The sequence below is a fragment of the Anoplophora glabripennis genome, unplaced genomic scaffold (assembly GCF_000390285.2).
Source record: "Anoplophora glabripennis isolate ALB-LARVAE unplaced genomic scaffold, Agla_2.0 scaffold1128, whole genome shotgun sequence".
NCBI classification, from domain to species: Eukaryota; Metazoa; Arthropoda; class Insecta; order Coleoptera; family Cerambycidae; genus Anoplophora; species Anoplophora glabripennis.
This window is the reverse complement of record NW_019417263.1, coordinates 97,701-117,010: the sequence shown is the minus strand read 5'-3', so window position 1 is coordinate 117,010 and position 19,310 is coordinate 97,701. Positions and strand designations below refer to the sequence as shown.

Sequence of the window (19,310 nt, the reverse complement as noted above, 5' to 3'; positions counted from 1 at the left end):
CTGATTGGGTGGAGGGGGCGGGGCCAACAAAAAAAGTGGTGGGGGGGTAAAAAGGGTGGGGGGGTGGATTCAAACTCCCCAACTTACACTACTAAGATCAACCAATGTGGGTCCTCAACCAACCTATTTCCAAGTAGGTGATGATGGGGATCTATCACTATCACTTTATATCACTTAACTACATGATTGCATAGTGAGCAAAAATGGAAAACGTACAAATTGGACAGAGATTGTTGTGTTATTTTTATAGTGTAAGTAGCATTGTGTTTTATTACTATTTAGTCTTAACAAATAGATGAACATCTTAGGTATTTACTGATATAAAATATTTATCATTTTTAATTGTTAGTTACAATAAATATGTAAGTTCTGTTAAGTAAGTTATGTAAGTAGTAAAAAATTTGCTATATTTTCTTAACCCTTTATATTTACTTGTCCTCTTAAATAGCAACTGCCAATAGTAATATTCAAATAATATATGTAATAATAAAAGTCCACACTGTATATGCAATTCATTCATCATTTTAGAACCTAAATGTAAAATTTTGTTATAATTATGTTGAAACCCATTTCTATTAAGGAAATTAGAAAATGAATATGTTTTCTTATAATAAAGTACTGGTTATTTTAAACTACTCTTTTTTTACCTGAAATGATTTGTTAAGTATGATGCATTAGTTTATTTTTATGCAAAATTAATTTTTTTTATTTTTTTAAGTCAAATTTATAAATAGATTTTATTTCATACTGTTCAATAGTGATCCATTTTTTGAATCATTTTTAGGACAAAAAATGGAACTTTAAAGTTCTAGGACGATAAAGTAAAAATCCTAGTACTTCAAAGAAGTTTCTATGGTAACCCACGTATTACCATAGTATAAATAAATACTATTTGATTTTTTAAATAAAGTCATAAAAATTGTATGTACCATGGAGGAAAGGTAGCTTTAGGATAAGGGAGAGTCGGGTAATGGGAGTCACCCTCACAGCCACGAAACAGTAGGTACATGCGTGTTATCCGAACACCCTGTATATATATTTTCACATTATTCATATATTGTTTTATAACAATTCTATACTTATAAGTGTCTATTATTATTCTGCTGACAATGGAAAATCGCCTGCTGAGTTGCTAGCTGATAATAAATAGTATAAATACCCAACCAGCCGCTCAGAAGGACGATTATAGATTCAACTTCACCTAACGTTGTAATTAAGACAAATAAAAGTGTTATCTTCCAAAATTGTTATAATTTCAAGTTATCTACGGTTAGTGCTGTCGAAATTCATCGAATCAGAACTGCTAGGGGTTGGTCAACTAGCCGCAGCTTCCTGTAGACAACGACCCAATAACTTGCGAGCGACGCGTAAACAGCGTCCTTACCCTCCGCTCTGGCCCTCGGCGCAGCCTGCAACGGCTCGCACCAGTCAGCGCCCACGCCACTGAGAAACGACCGGTTCTGTTTTTGTGCTCCGCTGATGTAAGTTTACGTCAATGCAAATTAGAAGGTAAGTGCCGAATATCTTGCAGTGAGACATTTACACGTACTTAGTTAGACGTTCAAAATTGTGATGTGCTGATGTGTAGTTCAGATTATATCAGTGTGTTATTTTTATTTTTTTCTCATTAGTGTAGTTGTGGGAAATGAGAGTCAGGTGACTCCCATTACCCGCAAGTGATCACTATTGCCCGCAACTATGCATGTTTATTTACGTTATTTTTATTTCTTTCTAGGTGCCGCAAGAACGAGTCAGGACAACTGAAAAGGCTTCCTGGTCTTCTGATAGCCTGGAAAAAGTTATACAGCTTAAAGTAATGGGAATCCCTTTTTCGAGTCTTCAAAAGAGGGTGAAGAAAGGTTCTACCTTAGGACCACATCTAGGACGATTCACTGTCTTTAGTCCTGAGGCAGAAGCCGAGCTAGCAAACTTGGTAAAGAAAATGGCAAATATTTTCTATGGTTGCACTGCTAATCAAATCAGAAAAGTGGCTTTCGAATATGCTGAAAAATTGAATTTGAAGCACAATTTTAACCAAGCTTAAAAAATGGCTGGACGCCATTGGTTACATGCGTTTATGACTAGAAATAACATTTCTATTCGGAAACCGAAGGCGATCAGCATAAATAGAATCATGGCATTTAATAAAACAGAGATAAGTCTGTTCTTTGAGCTACTTGGACAGCTGATGGAAAAGCACAGATTTGTTGCAAAAAATATTTATAATTGCGATGAAACCGGTATTTCAACGGTTCAAACTCCCGGAAAAATTTTGGCTGCAAAAGGACAGAAGAGAGTGGGATCCATAACCAGTTGGGAGAGAGGAAAAAACATCACCTTGTTGTGTGCTATGAGCGCTGCAGGTGGGTACATTCCACCTATGTTTATTTTCCCTAGGAAAAGGTTGATTTCTCTACTCGAGAAGGATGGTCCAGCAGGAGCGCTTTACAAATGCTCAGACAACGGTTGGATCAATGAGCATCTCTTTGTTGAATGGTTGGCGCATTTGAAACAGCACGCTAAGTCCAATCACATGCATATGTTGTCTCTGCCACCACACACGTCTCATAGAACGCAGCCCCTGGATGTGTCTTTTTTTGGTCCGCTCAAAATGGCCTACAAAAAAGAATGTGACTTATTTTTAAAAAGCCATCTTGTAGAAAATAAAACTCCTTATGACGTAGCATCCTTGGTTAGGAAAGCATTTAATAATATTGCGTCTATTAGTAAAGGAGAATCGGGGTTTAGATCCACTAAATCCGGAAGTATTCACTGAAGAAGATTTCCTCGCTGCAGAAATTCTCCAATCTGAGACCAATCCAAGATTGCAATGAATGTCTCGCAGCTACCAGTATGATTCCCAGCACATCAAAAGAAATTCACTCACCAGTTCCGAGCATTTCAAAATAAATTGATTCACCAGCTCTTAGGATGTCCAACCAATTAGTGGTCCCACTTGATTCTGAACCAGATGTTGTACCACCAGTTCCTGGCACGCTAAACCAAATCAGTACTACATTGCATTATTTAATCAAGTTGCCAGAGAAAACACCTGTTATTAATACAAGACAGGGCCAAAAGAAGCAACACGCTACAATTTTAACTTCAACACCAATAAAAGAAAACCTGTTAGAAAAAGAATATAATAAAATGAAGAAAAAAGGAGACAAAGGAAAAGAAAAGAGATGGAAAGGCAAAGGGCAGGGAAAAAAGACTAAAGATACAGAAGAAGGGTACTGAAAAGGCAAAGCGCCAAGTATTACAAGAATCGAACGAAATTTCTATATCAGATGTTGGTACTGACGACTTATGCCGGGACGATGAGGATGACGATGCAGAAGATGCTGGAAACAGATGCCTAGTATGCGACGAATTCGGAAGAAACAACGAGATGTGGTTCAGATGAACCTCATGTGGGCTATGGAACTCAGCTGAAGGTTATGTCTGTGATATGTGCTAGATTTTCTTTGACTCCAATTGCCTCCAGGGTGATCACTATGTTGGTGTAATGGGAGTCAAATCTGTTTTTTTTTTAACTTTTATAATTTACAAAGTTGATTGCTAAAGTGACTGAAATTGATCTCTAATGATAGTTCAATAAGTAAATTATGTTTAAAGGCGGTTGCAATAAATACTTTATTTTTAATTAAAATTTTATTTGAGTTCTCGCTTAAGTGACCCCCATTACCCTGTATTACCCTACTCGTAAATTTTTACGGCCTCGGCTACGCTTCTGCCGTAAAGCTTCATTTTTCGTCCTAGATACATAAATATTAATCAAAATTGTCAAAATCGAATTTACCGCTCAAAATTGTAGCGCCTTTTTTTTTGAATAGCTTCAGTAACAGATCAGGAGTAATTGTCTACGCTAAATGCGAAACTTTGGTTCGCATTCTCCTAAAGCGCTGCTGTCAACTGTGTGTAAAATGCTGAGTAATCAGTTTCTATTCTAGAGGGTGTTTTGTACATTCATGTTCCTGACATTGAACGACCGGTAACCCCCGTGAAAAACTTCATCAGTCCAGAAATAGTAAAACCATTTCCAAAATCAACTCTAAATCAAAACGTAAATAAACGCAAGAAACGATCAACTGAGATTTTAACGAGCACAGCTATATATAAGAAGTTGGAAGAAGAAGAAGAGGCGCTAAAGGAACAGAGACAAAGAAATGTTCGGAAGAATGATGCACAGAGGAGAATTGGTGGTGATGATGATGATTCTATTAATAGGAATAAGAAGAAAAAGAAACAAGCTCCCGCAATTTAAAGGCGTGCCGAATTTAATGGAGATTCTGATGATGAAATAGATGAGAATGCATTATTACTTACTAGTTCTGATGAAGTAGACTGGTGTGAAGACCCACAAAGAGATGAAAATATTGAGGATTTGGTCAATATCAGTGTTGACAGCTTTGTTTCAGTAAAATACCCTACGAAGAAAACAATCAAATACTGTATAGGCCAAATTCTCGAAATTATCTCCAAGGAAGATAACAAGATAAGTTTTTTTGAGGAAACATGACAAAACTTTTGCATTTCCTACTGTTCTTGACATTTCTATAATGCAGTTCGACTATATAGTAATGCACTTACCAAGGCGGAACCGTGAGAATTCAAAGCTTGTATAAAGCAATTGATTTCAGCATGTTTATTTTATATTAATTTAACTTTTATGTATTTACATCTTACAAATGTTTAATAAAAGTTACTAAAAAGTACTGGCCACTGTACATTCTTCAGAGATCCACTGTACCATATCCACATGGTACAGTGGCCACATGCTCGTTTTTTTTTAAATGAAGTGTAACACTACTGTGGCATTTTTTACACGCCATATTTACATGAGTTTAGTAAATTCATCTACACTGATGATCGTATATAATAAGTAACACATTAAAATATTGTTACAACAAGCGGTAAGTACAGCATATTTTACAAAAAGGTGGCTACTGATGCAGGCTCTCCCCTACGTTTCTCTAGAGGCACACATAGGTTAACGTTTCATGTCGTATCTAAAATGTTTAAGCTTTTGGTGCAATACGTAATAGTCCAAGAGAATTAAGCTCAAAATCTTCGAGATATGGCTGTCGCTTGACGTAGATAAGATATTAGTAAAAATCGTTCGAAAATAATATATACAATGAAAATATAAGGTTGCGCCAAGAAAAAAAGTTGTGCTATTTGCAGAAAAAATTAAAAACTGCGAAAATACTCAAAAATTACGTGTTTTCTCTCACATTTTCCAATATAACTTTTTAAATATACAGTTTACAGAAAAAACTATTACTGATGAAATTGTTTGGTATAAAATTTGCTACAAGATAGAATTGTTTTCATATCTGCGCATATCATATTTTTGTTGCTAGATACCCAAAACAGCGTATGAGTGATGAAAATCGAGGTAATTTTGAAGCGTTCAACTGACAGGTAAGAAATTGTCCAATTCTACTATAAATGTAGATGTAAGTACTTTAAAGGATTACAAAACGAAATCCCAAAACCCGATCCAAATCGGTCTGATAGTTTTGGTATGAAGCAATTTGTTACTAAATTTCAGCGCGAAATGTAGTTATTTCTTTACGTCAGTGCTGGGGTTAAAGTTAGGCATTTTATTTGGCGCTGATTTTTTTACACATACTTGGACCCCTTAATTATCATATAGAATGGTCATAATATCAGTTTTCTTTTTTTAAATAATTTCTGGAGTGATTTTAAATGTTCGAAAAATTTTGACTTTATAAACAAATACTTTCGTGAAGCGGTTTTGCGGGTTGGAAAAGATACCAAAGTACTAAAAAATAGTTCTCGGAAAGACGCTTAATTGAAAAAAAAATAACGTTCAAATCGGTCGTATAAGTTCGGAGATATCAAGAGTCAAAGTCAACAAGCGTTAGCTGCAAAACTATGCATAATGTAACAACAAAAATTGAATTTGGTAGGTTTTTTAAGAACTTTTTGTATCTACTTTTGTAAATATTATCGCACATGTGCTTTTTATATGAAAATTTAATAAATATCGCCAAACCGACCATTTGAGCCGCAAAACCGTGGGGAGGGGATGAATGATAGAAATTGAAATCGCGCTTTCAAAAAGAGCGCGCGCGCATCGGCGTTCAATATCTTTTGCTTCTATGGCTCTGATTTTGATGATAATTCTTTTATAAAATGGACATAGCAAAATGAGAGGAATTCAATTATCAAGATTTCATTAAAATATTATAAAGCCCTTTTCGGTCTAGTACGACTACTTAAAATTTCGCGCATTTCATTGTTATACTGTATATTCATATAAATAATAATATCGATGGTACGATATAGGTACATAACTGTTAATAGCTATTAATTTTAATAAATACGTGGTAATAATGTTTAAATAAAATCATGAAATTTTTATTTAATATGTAATTTATTTATTGTATGCACATATAGAAAAAAATATAGATACAAATAATTATTTATTTATGTTTATAAAACGGTTTATTATTATTTTCTATATTATATGTATACAATAAATAAATTATATTTTAAATAAAAATTTCTAGATTTTAAACATTATTACCAAGTAATTATTAAAACTGATACATATTAACAATGGACTATGTATATCTACCATCAATATTATTATTTACATGAATATACAACAACAATGAATTGTGTGAAATGTAAGTAGACGTAATAGGCTGATAAGGCTTTATAATATTTTAATGAAATCTTGATAATTGAATTCCTCTCATTTTGCTATATTGCTTTAAAAAAAAATCATCAAAATCGGAGCCGTAAAAGCCAAGATATCGAATGCCGAAAATGGCGCGCTCTTTTTGAACGCGCGATTATATCATTCTTTCATCCCCTCCCCACGGTTTTGCGGCTCAAATGGTCGGCTTGGCGATATTCATTAAATTTTCATATAAAAAGCACACGTGCGATAATATTTTCAAAAGTACATACGAAAAGTTCTTAAAAAACCTACCAAATTCAATTTTTGTTGTTATTACAATATGCATAGTTTTGCAGCTAAGGCTTGTTGCCTTTGACCCTTGATATCTCGCAACTTATACGACCGATTTGAACGTTCTTTTTTCAAATTAAGAGTCTTTCCGAGAACTGTTTTTTGGTATATTTTCCAACCCGCAAAACCGCTTCACGGAAGTATTTGTTTATAAAGTCAAAATTTTTCTAATTTTTAAAATCGCTCCAAAAATTATTAAAAAAAAAGAAAATTGATATTATAACGATTCTACAGGGTGTCCAGAAACTCTTCTGCCAAACGGAAACTACAGGTACTAGAGGTTATTTTATGTCGATTTAAGTCAAATTACCTTAATCCGAAAATGCTTCCTAAGTGAGCTACAGCCCTTTGAAGAAGACATCGTGAGTTTTCTTTTAATTATTCAAAGATGCCTTTACTTAAAAATTTCAAACTTTGTATGATCAATAAACGGATACAAACCCGTCATTCGCTATAATTAATTTTTTTTTACAACCACCACAAGCGTATCAGTAGGGGTAAGACAATGGGTATTTTTATTAAAAATTATTTTATTTTTTACTTTTTTTTGTATCCGACACCAAATTTGAGAAATTCAAGATAATTTTCACAAAAAATGTCCTCTTCTTTGAAATCGATATCATGAACCGTTTTCGAGAAAAATAAATTTAAACTTTTCATGTTTCTAACATAACATCATGTTGTATTATAAAATTGTATCTGTAATATCAAGTTGGCTTTGAAAAATCAACAAAATCTGACAATGTGTCAAATTATTTTGATCATAAACAGTTGTTATTATTGTTGTTGCGTGGAAAAGTTTAAAAAATAATAGTTAATTTGATCAAAATGGTTCATTTTTCGAACGAAGAATATGCTGACATGCATTTAGTTTATGGGGAAGTACAATGTAACGCTCGTGCAGCAGAGCGTTACATCCTACTCGCGCAACATTTGTAATACCAAATCTTAATCTTTGGTATACCAATGTATACCAAAGATTAAGAGAAAGTGGCTCAGTAGTACCTAAAAATACTGAAACTGGTAGACGGCCTGATGTTACAATGGAATATGAAGACGATATTTTAATTGAAATCGACAATAATCCTGAGGTTAGTACCAGAATACTCACTGCTATGTATCTTGGCATTTCCAAGTCTTCCATACGGAATATTATTCAAAAAGAAAACCTTCATCCTTTTCATTTTCAAAAAGTTCACGCCATGATAGACGGTGATTTCCCTGCCCCCCTGCCCGCGTAGATTTTTCAAACTGGTTGCGGAATAAAAAAAATCAGGATCCTAATTTTTTTCCAATATTTTATTCTGCGATGAAGCTACGTTTACCAGAGATGGGATTTTTAATTTGCATAATGCACATCATTATGCCTACATTGGTGATAATCCTCATGCAATAGTAGAGAAAAAGCACCAGCAAAGATTTAGCATAAATGTGTGGACAGGTCTAATCGGTAATCAGCTTCTGGGACCCGTAGAGCTTCCTACCCGTTTAACAGGACAAGAGTATCTTAATTTCCTACAAAATGTTTTACCTGATTTAATGGATGATGTTCCCCTGATGATTCGAAATAATTTATGGTTCATGCACGACGGCTGCCCAGCTAATTTTAGTAGCGACGTTCGTCAGTTTCTCGACAATAACTATGACGACAAATGGATTGGAAGAGGTGGTCCAGTTAATTGGCCCCCAAGATCTCCAGATTTAAACCCCTGTGATTTTTGTATTTGGGGTTATTTAAAATCATTAGTCTATGCTATTACAATAGAAACTCGTAATCAGCTGTGGCAAAGAATTCAAAACGTTTGTAATGAAATTAGAAATAATGCAGGCATTTTTCCAAAAATTAGACGGTCTTTAGAGAAAAGAATGAATTTATGTATTGAGACAAATGGTCGTCTCGTAGAGCATCTATTGTAAAATTAATTATCTTATTTATGTCGTTAATTATCTTTATTTTGTTTTTTATTTTAATTTTATTTTATGTATTTAAATGTTAATTGTTGTTTTATACCCTCACGAAATAAAATTATTTTAAAATTTCCAAAACAATGTAAACAACTTAATACTTACGACTTTTATTATCAGTATTTGTAAATTTTATTGATATTTCAAAGCCAACTTGATATTACAGATACAATTTTATAATACATGATGTTATGTTAGAAATACGAAAAGTTTAAATTTATTTTTCTCGAAAACGGTTCATGATACCGATTTCAAAGAAGAGGACATTTTTTATAAATTATCTTGAATTTCTCAAATTTGGAGTCGGATACAAAAAAAAGTAAAAAATAAAACATTTTTAATAAAAATACCCGTTTGTCTCCCCCTACTGATACGCTTGTGGTGGTTGTAAAAAAAAAAATAATTACAGCGAATGACGGGTTTGTATCCGTTTATTGATCATACAAAGTTTGAAATTTTTAAGTAAAGGTATCTTCGAATAATTAAAAGAAAACTCATATCACGATGTCTTCTTCAAAGGGCTGTAGCCCACTTAAGAAGCATTTTCGGATTAAGGTAATTTGAGTTAAATCGACATAAAATAACCTCTAGTACCTATAGTTTCCGTTTGGCAGAAGTGTTTCTGGACACCCTGTATATGATAATTAAGGGGTCCAAGTATGTGTAAAAAAATCAGCGCCAATTAAAATGCCTAACTTTAACCACAGCACTGACGTAAAAAAATAACGACATTTCGCGCTGAAATTTAGTAACAAATTGTCTCATACCAAAACTATCAGACCGATTTGGATCGGGTTTTGGGATTTCGTTTTGTAATCCTTTAAAGTACTTACATCTACATTTATAGTAGAATTGGACAGTTTCTTACCTATCAGTTGAACGCTTCAGAATTACCTCGATTTTCATCACTTTCTTACGTTGTTTTGGCTAGCTAGCAACAAAAAAAATATGATATGCGCAGATATATATCATGTAGCAAATTTTATAAGAAACAATTTCATCAGTAATAGTTTTTTCTGTAAACTGCATATTTAAGAAGTTATATTGGAAAATGTGAGAAAAAACACGTAATTTTTGAGTATTTTTGCAGTTTTTAATTTTTTCTGCAAATAGCACAACTTTTTTTCTTGGCGCAACCCTATATTTCTATTTTATATATTATTTTCGACCGATTTTTACTAATATCTAAACTACGTCAAGCAACAGCCATGCCAATGTGTAATTCTCCTGGACTATAATACATATTTCTTTCAACGCAGCGGTCAATTACACTAGAAGGCTGCGACATACAGGGATGGCCAGAAGTACGGAATAAAATTCATATCTTGTGAATGAGTTAATTTTTTTTAAAACGCCGAAACACGTTAGTTAACTGATTTTTATTTTTTCTCATCTTTCGGTTATATAATAATTAATTTTTCTTCAACCCCCTAACCTCCAGCTACCCCTACTTTTTTTCAAATGGAAACATAAGGCATGAGGGGTCCCGTTGAAAAGCTTATAGAAAACCGAATCCAGCCATACCAAATAAACAAGTTTTATTTTTTCAATAACATGTTTTTTTCATTTAGAAATTGAAACAACTAGATAATTTATAAAAATAAACTCAATGTCGCAAATGCTGAAAATGACCCCCATGCACTATTTAGCATTCTCTAAGACGATAATAAAAGCTGTTCACAGCATTCTGAATAACTTCAGCTGGTAAATTATGCATCTCCGCCCTAATCTTGTTCTTTAAATTCTCAATATTATCCGGTCTGTACTGGTAGACTCTTTCTTTCAAATATGCCCAAAGAAAATAATCCAGGGGTGTTAAGTCGGGGGATCTTGGCGGCCATTCAACTGTACCCCGTCTACCAATCCAGCGATTTGGAAACATTTCGTCTAAGTATCTTCGAACATCAATACCAAAATGTGGGGGAGCGCCATCTTGTTGGAACCAAATTCTTTCATTCGGTATATCTGGATCAATTTAATGAGGGAAAAATCACAGCTACAGCAGATATCAGGTCAAATGTTAGGAAATCGAGGTAGCGTGCGGCAGTAAGATTTTCTTCAAAAAAGAATGGGCCCAAGATTCTGTTGTTGATGATACCTGCCCATATATTAACTTTTTGTGGATGCTGCGTATGGAATTCGCATGTCCAGTGTGGATTTTCCTGGGACCAAAAATGATAGTTGTGCCTGTTAACCACTCCATTTAAATAAAACGTAGCTTCATCCGAAATAAGTACGTTTCGCTGAAAACCATTATTGTCGTCACACCGTCTCATCATTTCCACACAAAATTGTAATCGCCTATCATAATCGTCTTCCAAAAGCTCTTGGACAAGACATACCTTATAGGGGTGGTATTTCTCTTGTTTCAGAAACATTCGAATTACAGTTCGAGAAGCATCGTGATTGCGGGCCAATAAAACAGTTGAAGTATGAGGATTGTCAACAAGTTCTAATGCAATGTCTAATTTATTTTCTTCATTCAAAGCACGTGCCCGTCCAGTTTTGGGCAAGGTCTGTACTGTATCGTGTTCCTCAAATTTATGAAATATTTTACTAACTGTCCCTTGCGAGATTTGGTTTTCGGGATATTTCGCATTAAATACCTAGTAGTCTCCGCAAAAATAACATTTTTCGTTGATGAAGTTAAAATCTGGTTTACATAATTTGCGAACTGATTCCATTCAAATCATTTCCCTGTCTGCAGTAACTCTGAAAAAGCTTTTATTTCTGTTAGAAGTATCTGTGGTTTATAAATAATATGTATTCTTGCAGTTTGGTGCACAACAGTGATGTGAGATCATTCCATACATTTTCTATTAAAAAGTAAAACAAGCAAACGACAAATCAGATGAACGATTCGACAATTATAATTATCTTCTTGCTTCTTGCGTTACATTAAATTTTAGTCTAAAATAGAAAACAATTGTTATCAAAAGCACTAGCGCGGTAACTTACGAGTTAATTAGTCATAATACAACATAGAGAAGAAATAACCTCAAACCTAATCTTCAATACACGTATTCTTTCGTATTGAACAAAGTGATTGAAATCAATAAAGAACCAATCATAATTAAGAATTTTAAAAATACTGTATTATGATTGGCTAGTTACCGATTGCAATCAGTTTGTTCAGCTTCCGCACGAAAGAATACATGTGATGTAATGAACCTGTTTTATTTTTAATTTTATTATGTCTGGATTTAAAGATATTTCTTTTAATTTCGGATTATTTTACCCCGGCGGCGAGAATTATTGATTTTTCTACATATATATCAAATATCCACTCGCGGGTCCGACCGGCCGATACCCCACTCTGACAAGCCGTTGGTCACGTGGAGGTCCCACCACGACTGGTGTCAATCCGGTGGGGATTTGGGCAACAAAAGTCCTCGACATTCCCCGAAACCGACAGTTCGTATCCAGAACTCAACACCGAACAGACGTCCACCGCCAGCAAGAACTCTCCACCGAAGCCAGCCCAGAATAACCAGTGAACCTAGTAAGAATTATTTTCCTTATTATTATCCGTTCCAACCGGGTACAAGTCCGAAAAGATTTGTACACTTTAAGTGTGGAATTACTGTGGGCCCGAGAAGAATATTCTTGGTAACCCACACACAAATTCCACCGTCCGTCTCAACCCACACGACAGTGCAATCGTTGGATTCGGCGTGTTAAACCCAATCCTGACGAAGCCGTCGTGTTTACTACAGCGTTGCTTGGTGTCCCGCACCTTGATGTACGCTGGGTAATAGGGGATATGTGAACCAAGACCTAGAGGTTCGGCGTGCCCACCCAATCTCCGGGTCGTTCCATATAGTATCCGTACGCTTCTCCCTGGTCGGCGTGTATACCCATCAGACCGAGAAGCGTTGTATACAGAGAGTCCGACACCATCGGCCACCAGGACGTATAAAGCTTAAAGGCTAGTACGAATTGTAAGGCGAGATACTTCGGATCCCGTTTCACCATCCTTTCTTTCCGCCTTGCACCGCTTGGGCTTTCTTCGCTGGTTATTGCTATCGCTTACCGCTTACCGCATTCCGCTTACTAATTTTGCATTGCTTGCTAGGCCATTATACCGATATTTGACCGCCCGCCTGTTTAAAATAAGTCCGAAATAATTCCGAATAAATTTTGGTTTATTTTCAGAATCAGCGGGGACCAGTAAAAAACGTCTATAAATATTTTAATCAGACCGTTTAAAATCACCTTTTCCTTTGTACATAAAAACCGTCTACGATTGTAGAGTAATAAATATTTTATTTCGATCCCGTTTGCAAATATTTATTTCTTTTCTAAGGTGATAAGTAAAATGGTAAAAAACCCAGAGTCATAACTTTTTAATTTTGTCTCTTTCACACTGAATTTGTATATAATTATTGTTAATAAACTTGTAAATAATTTCAGTCGTTTAGTAGTGGGTAGGAATAAAAATTGACACTATATGTATTTGTAATAAGTATTAATATTTTCCCTGTGTGAATAAATCTAGTAAAACTTAATAGGTTTATTTCTTTCACCGTCGAGGTAAAACGATAACATTCCGAACCAGCAAAAACGCTGATATCGTTTTGTAGAGCTCCCGTTAAATTTCATATTTAAAATAAAACTACACTGAGAAAACTACTCTCTGCCGAACTCTCTGCCGTTTTCTCCTAAAAGAAATTCATTGACCCCTGGAATTAATTTTCTTCACTGTAGCTACCTGTGCACTTTACTCTAAACCGAGGGTAAGGGATACGTGGAGTTTCCCCCACGTCAAATTTAGGGAAACTGGCGCCCGAGAATAAAACCGAATATTTAAATTATTAACTAACGTCATCGTTTAGAGTCCAGTCCGAGGAATATAAGACCTTTCCGAAAAATTAAATTACAGGGGGTGTACACACCATAGTAAAAAGTAATAAAAATTTACACCGAACGATCCATAAAGAGAGAACCGAGGAAAAGTGCGTCACAGTAATATCATAAATTTTTTAATTTTTCCAGCGAACTCTATAGGTTCTAATACCAACATTACTTTTCTGTTCAAGTTAGTATTACAGTTTTCGATACATAAATAGTGCTAACGATGGCAGTGTTTGGTTGGCTCCTAGCCAGCGTGACCATATTTAGTAGATTTCTACTTTTTTGGTAGATTTTCAGCGAAATATAGAAATTTTTGGTAGGTAAGAAATCTACAGTAGATTTTAGTAGATAATCATTTTTGTGCCGCGATTGGTCATATTTTGTGCAATCTAGCCTAGCAAGCGGCTAATTTATAGTTTCACTTTACCACCGATCTCAGATGGGGCGCGTGATACGCTCGCTCCGAATTTGAACCGAACAAGCTAGATTCTTTGCTTTGACCTTTTGACCACAGAATACAGAGTGCCACAGATTCAGATTAGACTTTTGTTTGACCATGACCAATTTCCCGAGATCCCGAGCCGTGTTCCGTGACATGCTGACATGAGAGACATGACATAACATAACATAACCTTTATCTATGGAATTAGAATTAACAAAATGAAAAGAACGTACGAACAGTCATATCGTGGTAACTGGGAACAAGATCCACAATTTTCCTCGTGGATCTACAAATATAATGACGGGAAAAATGCAGGTTGTAAAGCTTGCAATTGCAAAATACTCCCACGCGTTGCATCATTAAAAGATCATATGGCATCGGCAAAACATAAAAAGAACATTGTAGGATACTCAAGAACGTCTCAGGTTCGTTAAAGTTCTCTTACAGACTCAATCACATATTATGGTACTTCTTTTTTCAGATAAACAAGTTTTTCAAAAAATCATCTCTTACCAGAGAGGTAAAAAAGACAGAAATTAGAATAGTAGCCCTACTACTGGAGCATAACGTACCGTTTAGAGTAATGGATCATCTAAACACTGCCATTAGTAAGTCATTCCATGATTCTGAAATTGCGTAAAAAATTTCTTGTAAACGGACAAAAGCGTCGGCAATTGCTTATAATGTACTAGGGGAGAATTTTGAAAAAAAAGATGCTCAAAGATTTAGTTTCATCGAGTATTCCAACATTTTCTGTGATTATAGATGAAAGTACCGATGTGAGTACTATCAAGACATTAGCTATTGCTATAAAAATTTTTTCGGATGGTACTAACTGTAAAAACAAAATTCTTATGTTTGATAGACATGAACGGAGGAACATCACAACATTTATTTGATACTCTCAATGGTGCTTTGATTGATCGGGGCTTAAACCTACACTCTATAGTAGGCTTTGTAGCAGATCTAACTAACTAACGTCATATTTGGTGCAAATGCGGGAATAACGGCCAAAATTAAGGAAGTGAATCCCCATTGTATATTTATAAAGTGTGTATGTGGCTTTAGCAGTAAGTTATGCGTGTAAGATTTTACCCGATCCATCGAGCAACTGGTGAGAGAAGTATATAACTATTTTTCCCAGTAGTAAGAGATTACGAGAATTTTCAGAATTTCAAAATTTCACTGAAACAGAACAGCATATAATTTTAAAACATTATGATATACGATGGCTATCATTTCATGCATGCGTCAACAGAATTCTGGAGCAGTGGTCTCCTTTAATGCTATTTTTCAAAGTCAATATTTGCAAGAAAAATAAAATAAAATCCATCATACGAATTTTTATTCAATAGCTTTAATGATAGTCTGATCAAACTTTACTTTTATTTTTTAGATTTTATTTTACCAATAGTAAATAAATTCAATACAATTATTCAAGGAGACTATCCTTTAGTTCACAGATTGTATAAATATTTGGATGGAATGTATCGTTCTATTAATTATGTAAAAACAAATCCTCTCTGGGTTTTGGAACCAAAAGCATCCACATATTTTTTGCCCAAAAATGAGATATATTTAGGAGTCAATGTAGCGAAACATATGCATATCAAATTCATCAAGACCAACTTAATGATTTTTTAAATAGGTGTCAGTTATTTTTAATAGAATTAGCAGAGCATTTTTAGATCGCCAAGTCGCTGTTTATACCGAATTTGTAAGCCACTCTTATCAAAATTTCCAAACATATGGAACAATATATTGACAATGAATATAGGCAATTAAAATTAGACAAAGATGTTGTCAACTTACTCGCTTGTGGAAGTACTACAACCTCTCCTGATGTAGAGACATATTGGGTTAATCTTAGTAAAATAAGTAATTGTGATAAAAGTTTTAAATATAAAAATATAAGTATGTTTGCTAAACAAATCCTTTGCATACCCATATCAAATGTAAAATGTGAACGTATTTTCTCTGAAGTAAATAGGATTAAAACACGAGACCGGAATAGGTTTAACAACAATAATGTTTCTTCAATTATTCTTGCAAAAGAAGGCTTACGAGACAGAAATACTTGTAGTGAATTCAATCCTGATAAAAGTTTTATTAAATTAATGGAAGATAAAAACTTGTATAAAAACATACATAAAAATGTGCATGAGTAATGCTAATCTAAAAATAAATAATAACAATAAATCTATGCTAAATAATATAGAATTATATGGAATATAGAATAATATAGTTATGTTATGTTTGGAAATTATACCTTATTTTAACATTTTTATTATATTTTTTATTTGTTTGTTATTTTTAGTTTATATGTATTGTTATTTATGTTTTTTAAACGGAATATAATTTTGGTTAAATTTCGATTATTTGATCTATTTATTTCGTATACACATTCATAAAAACATCAATTCAAATTTCCCACTCCAAATTTAGCTCCATTTTGGTCTGCGCAATACTGCGCATTCCTCTGATGATTGGAAACCATTTCAAACTCCCGCAAACAGACTTTATCGTTGCTGCGAACTACTTCTACTCATTAATATATGGCGCAAAAAATTATGTTGGTTCCTACATTTTTATTCTAATTATCTATTTTTACTTTATAACCGTCAATTGAAATATTAATCAATGTGCAATTAATGTTTATTGTCCTTATCTTTTACTAGTTAAGATCAGTGATGATAACTAGAAAAATATTTTAATTTTTTACTTTACATGTAAAATATCATGTAATTTATGTATAAAATGTACAAAATATGTATAAAATGTAATGTAATAAATTTAATAAATTACATATGTAAAATATGTAAAATACAATATTTTACATGTCAATAATTGTCAAATATGGTGTCAGATGTCAAATGTCAATTTCCGAATTTTTTATTTTCATTTAAAATTATCCATTTCCATATTTATCCTAAGTAATACCACGGAATCTGGAATCTGTGGTAATACTAATAATCCAACCTGTAACCTGTGTGATATTACTCTGATATTTTGAAAAAAAAAATTAATCAAATGGCTGGAAGGCCAAATCATTCGTTTTGGAAGGAGGGGGCCTTCTCCCAAGGAAAGTTGATGATGGAATATATGTTGCAATTTGCAATAATTGTAATAAGACACTAAAAAATACTTCAAAGACAAGGTTACAAATACATAGGTATGAAATTTGCTTTGATACTTGTTTTTGTTTTTTATAATAATCTATTTATGAATTATTTCAGAAAAAATTGTAGTAATGCTGCTCACAATCAGTATGAATTAATTCAAGTGTCGGACACAGAACTGGCAGATGAAAATTCTTTAAATGGTTTGGAGGAAGAGGAAATAGAGGAATCATCTTGTTGTACCGATAATGAGACTGAAACTTTGTCATCTGTTTCTCAGGCTAAAAGACGGAAAATACTAAGACTAAGTAATGTAGTTGATGAAAATAATAGTGTCCTCAGTTTTGTGGATAGAATGACCCCCAAAGATAAAATCAATATTATTGAAGCTTTAGGAAACTTCTTCTTTGGTTGCAATATACCTTTTTCCGTAGTAGAATCAGACAACTTTAAAAAATTAGTGAATGCACTCAGACCAGCATGCACCCCACCGTCCAGAAAAAACACTGTCTACAACTATTTTAAATGACTGCTATGATAGAGTATGTAATCAGTATAAGATCAAAGACACTGCATGTGTGTTACTAATCGATGGGTGGAAAAATTCATCAAACAATACGAAGAATGTGGTTGCCATGATTCACAATGCTTGTGGAGAAAACATATTTATTGATTCTTGGGATATGACAGGTGAAAAAGAAACAGGGGATGCTTTAACTACAATTGTAGAAGAAGCAGAAGAGTCGAATCCAAATATAGTAGCAAACTGTATCCCGTTCTATCTGACAATGCATCTCCTATGATAAAAATGGACAAACAGGTGAATTTATGGCATGCAACTTGCAACAGCCATAGTGCAAATTTGTTAGCAAAAGATTTAGTTAAACCAAAACTTGCAGCAAACGTGAACTGTGTATTAAAAGAATTTAAACATCCAGATTTGGAACATGAAGTTCTTAAAAAAGGGGATCCAGAATTTTACTGGCGGGTGAAACAAGATGGTGTTCATACAGGGATGCTTTCAAGTGCTATTTAAAGAATTTAGCCTCGATGAAAAATATTGTGGGGGAGGAAAAATATAAAGTGAAACAAGCAGTTATAAGACTCGTCTTTGATGATTGATTTTAAAATGCAAGTTGAAGATGCAGTAAAATTATTTGACCCGGTTTGTAGGTTAGTTAATGTTTGCCACTCTGTAGATTCAACTATTGCTGATGCTACTGAAGAATGGTTTTCTTTAGAGCTATCAGAAGGTTATCCAGAATATGCCAATTTAATGGTAGAACGAAGAAAGAAAGCCGTTAATATTTATGCATTGGCAGCAAATAAGCTTCACCCGAAATATAAAGGGAAAAAAATTGAAAGAAACCTTAAACTTGTTGAAAAGCTTGAAGATTTTTTCTTAGAAAATTTATCTTCAGAAGGGCTAGACAGCCTTCAAGACTTTAATCATGGTGGCAATATTTTTGGTAAACTAAATTCCAAGAATCTAGACAATGGAAAAACTTATTGGGGTTTGTGTGAAAGACGTCATCCTGAATTGTCAAGTATAGCTTTGAAATTATTGGGTTTTCCAGCTTCAACAGCACAATTGGAACGACTTTTTCATTACTATTAATATTACTATCGTACTATTAGTTTCTTGACAAAACCCACTACTATTAGGAACCACTGATGATGGTATAAGTTCATAATTGACAGGATTTCTCCCAGGAAAAGACACACGTCTCCACAAGCTGTATATTACAGGTAAGTACACAATGTCTTAATACTTGTTTGCAAGAGGACTCGTGGTCAAGTAAGTTTGTTACACCCGGTATCGCGCGATAGAGTCTCTTGGTCATTAGTCTCGATTTCCACACGATGCAGTTCACAATCTGCAACTAATTCCCGCTCTTCTTTTACGTTTTCTTCCCAATTA

The 19,310-nt window shown here is 34.0% G+C and overlaps 1 protein-coding gene and 1 pseudogene across 1 annotated transcript; both read left to right on the top strand.

The window, feature by feature from the left end:
* Window positions 1–2,134: 2,134 nt before the first annotated feature.
* LOC108913388 (jerky protein homolog) lies at window positions 2,135–2,776 on the top strand. The gene has a single exon (XM_018718939.1). The coding sequence runs from the start codon at window positions 2,135–2,137 to the stop codon at window positions 2,774–2,776; it is 642 nt and encodes a 213-aa protein (XP_018574455.1).
* Window positions 2,777–2,931: 155 nt separating this feature from the next.
* Window positions 2,932–19,007, top strand: LOC111692230 (annotated as a pseudogene).
* The last annotated feature ends 303 nt before the right edge of the window (window positions 19,008–19,310 follow it).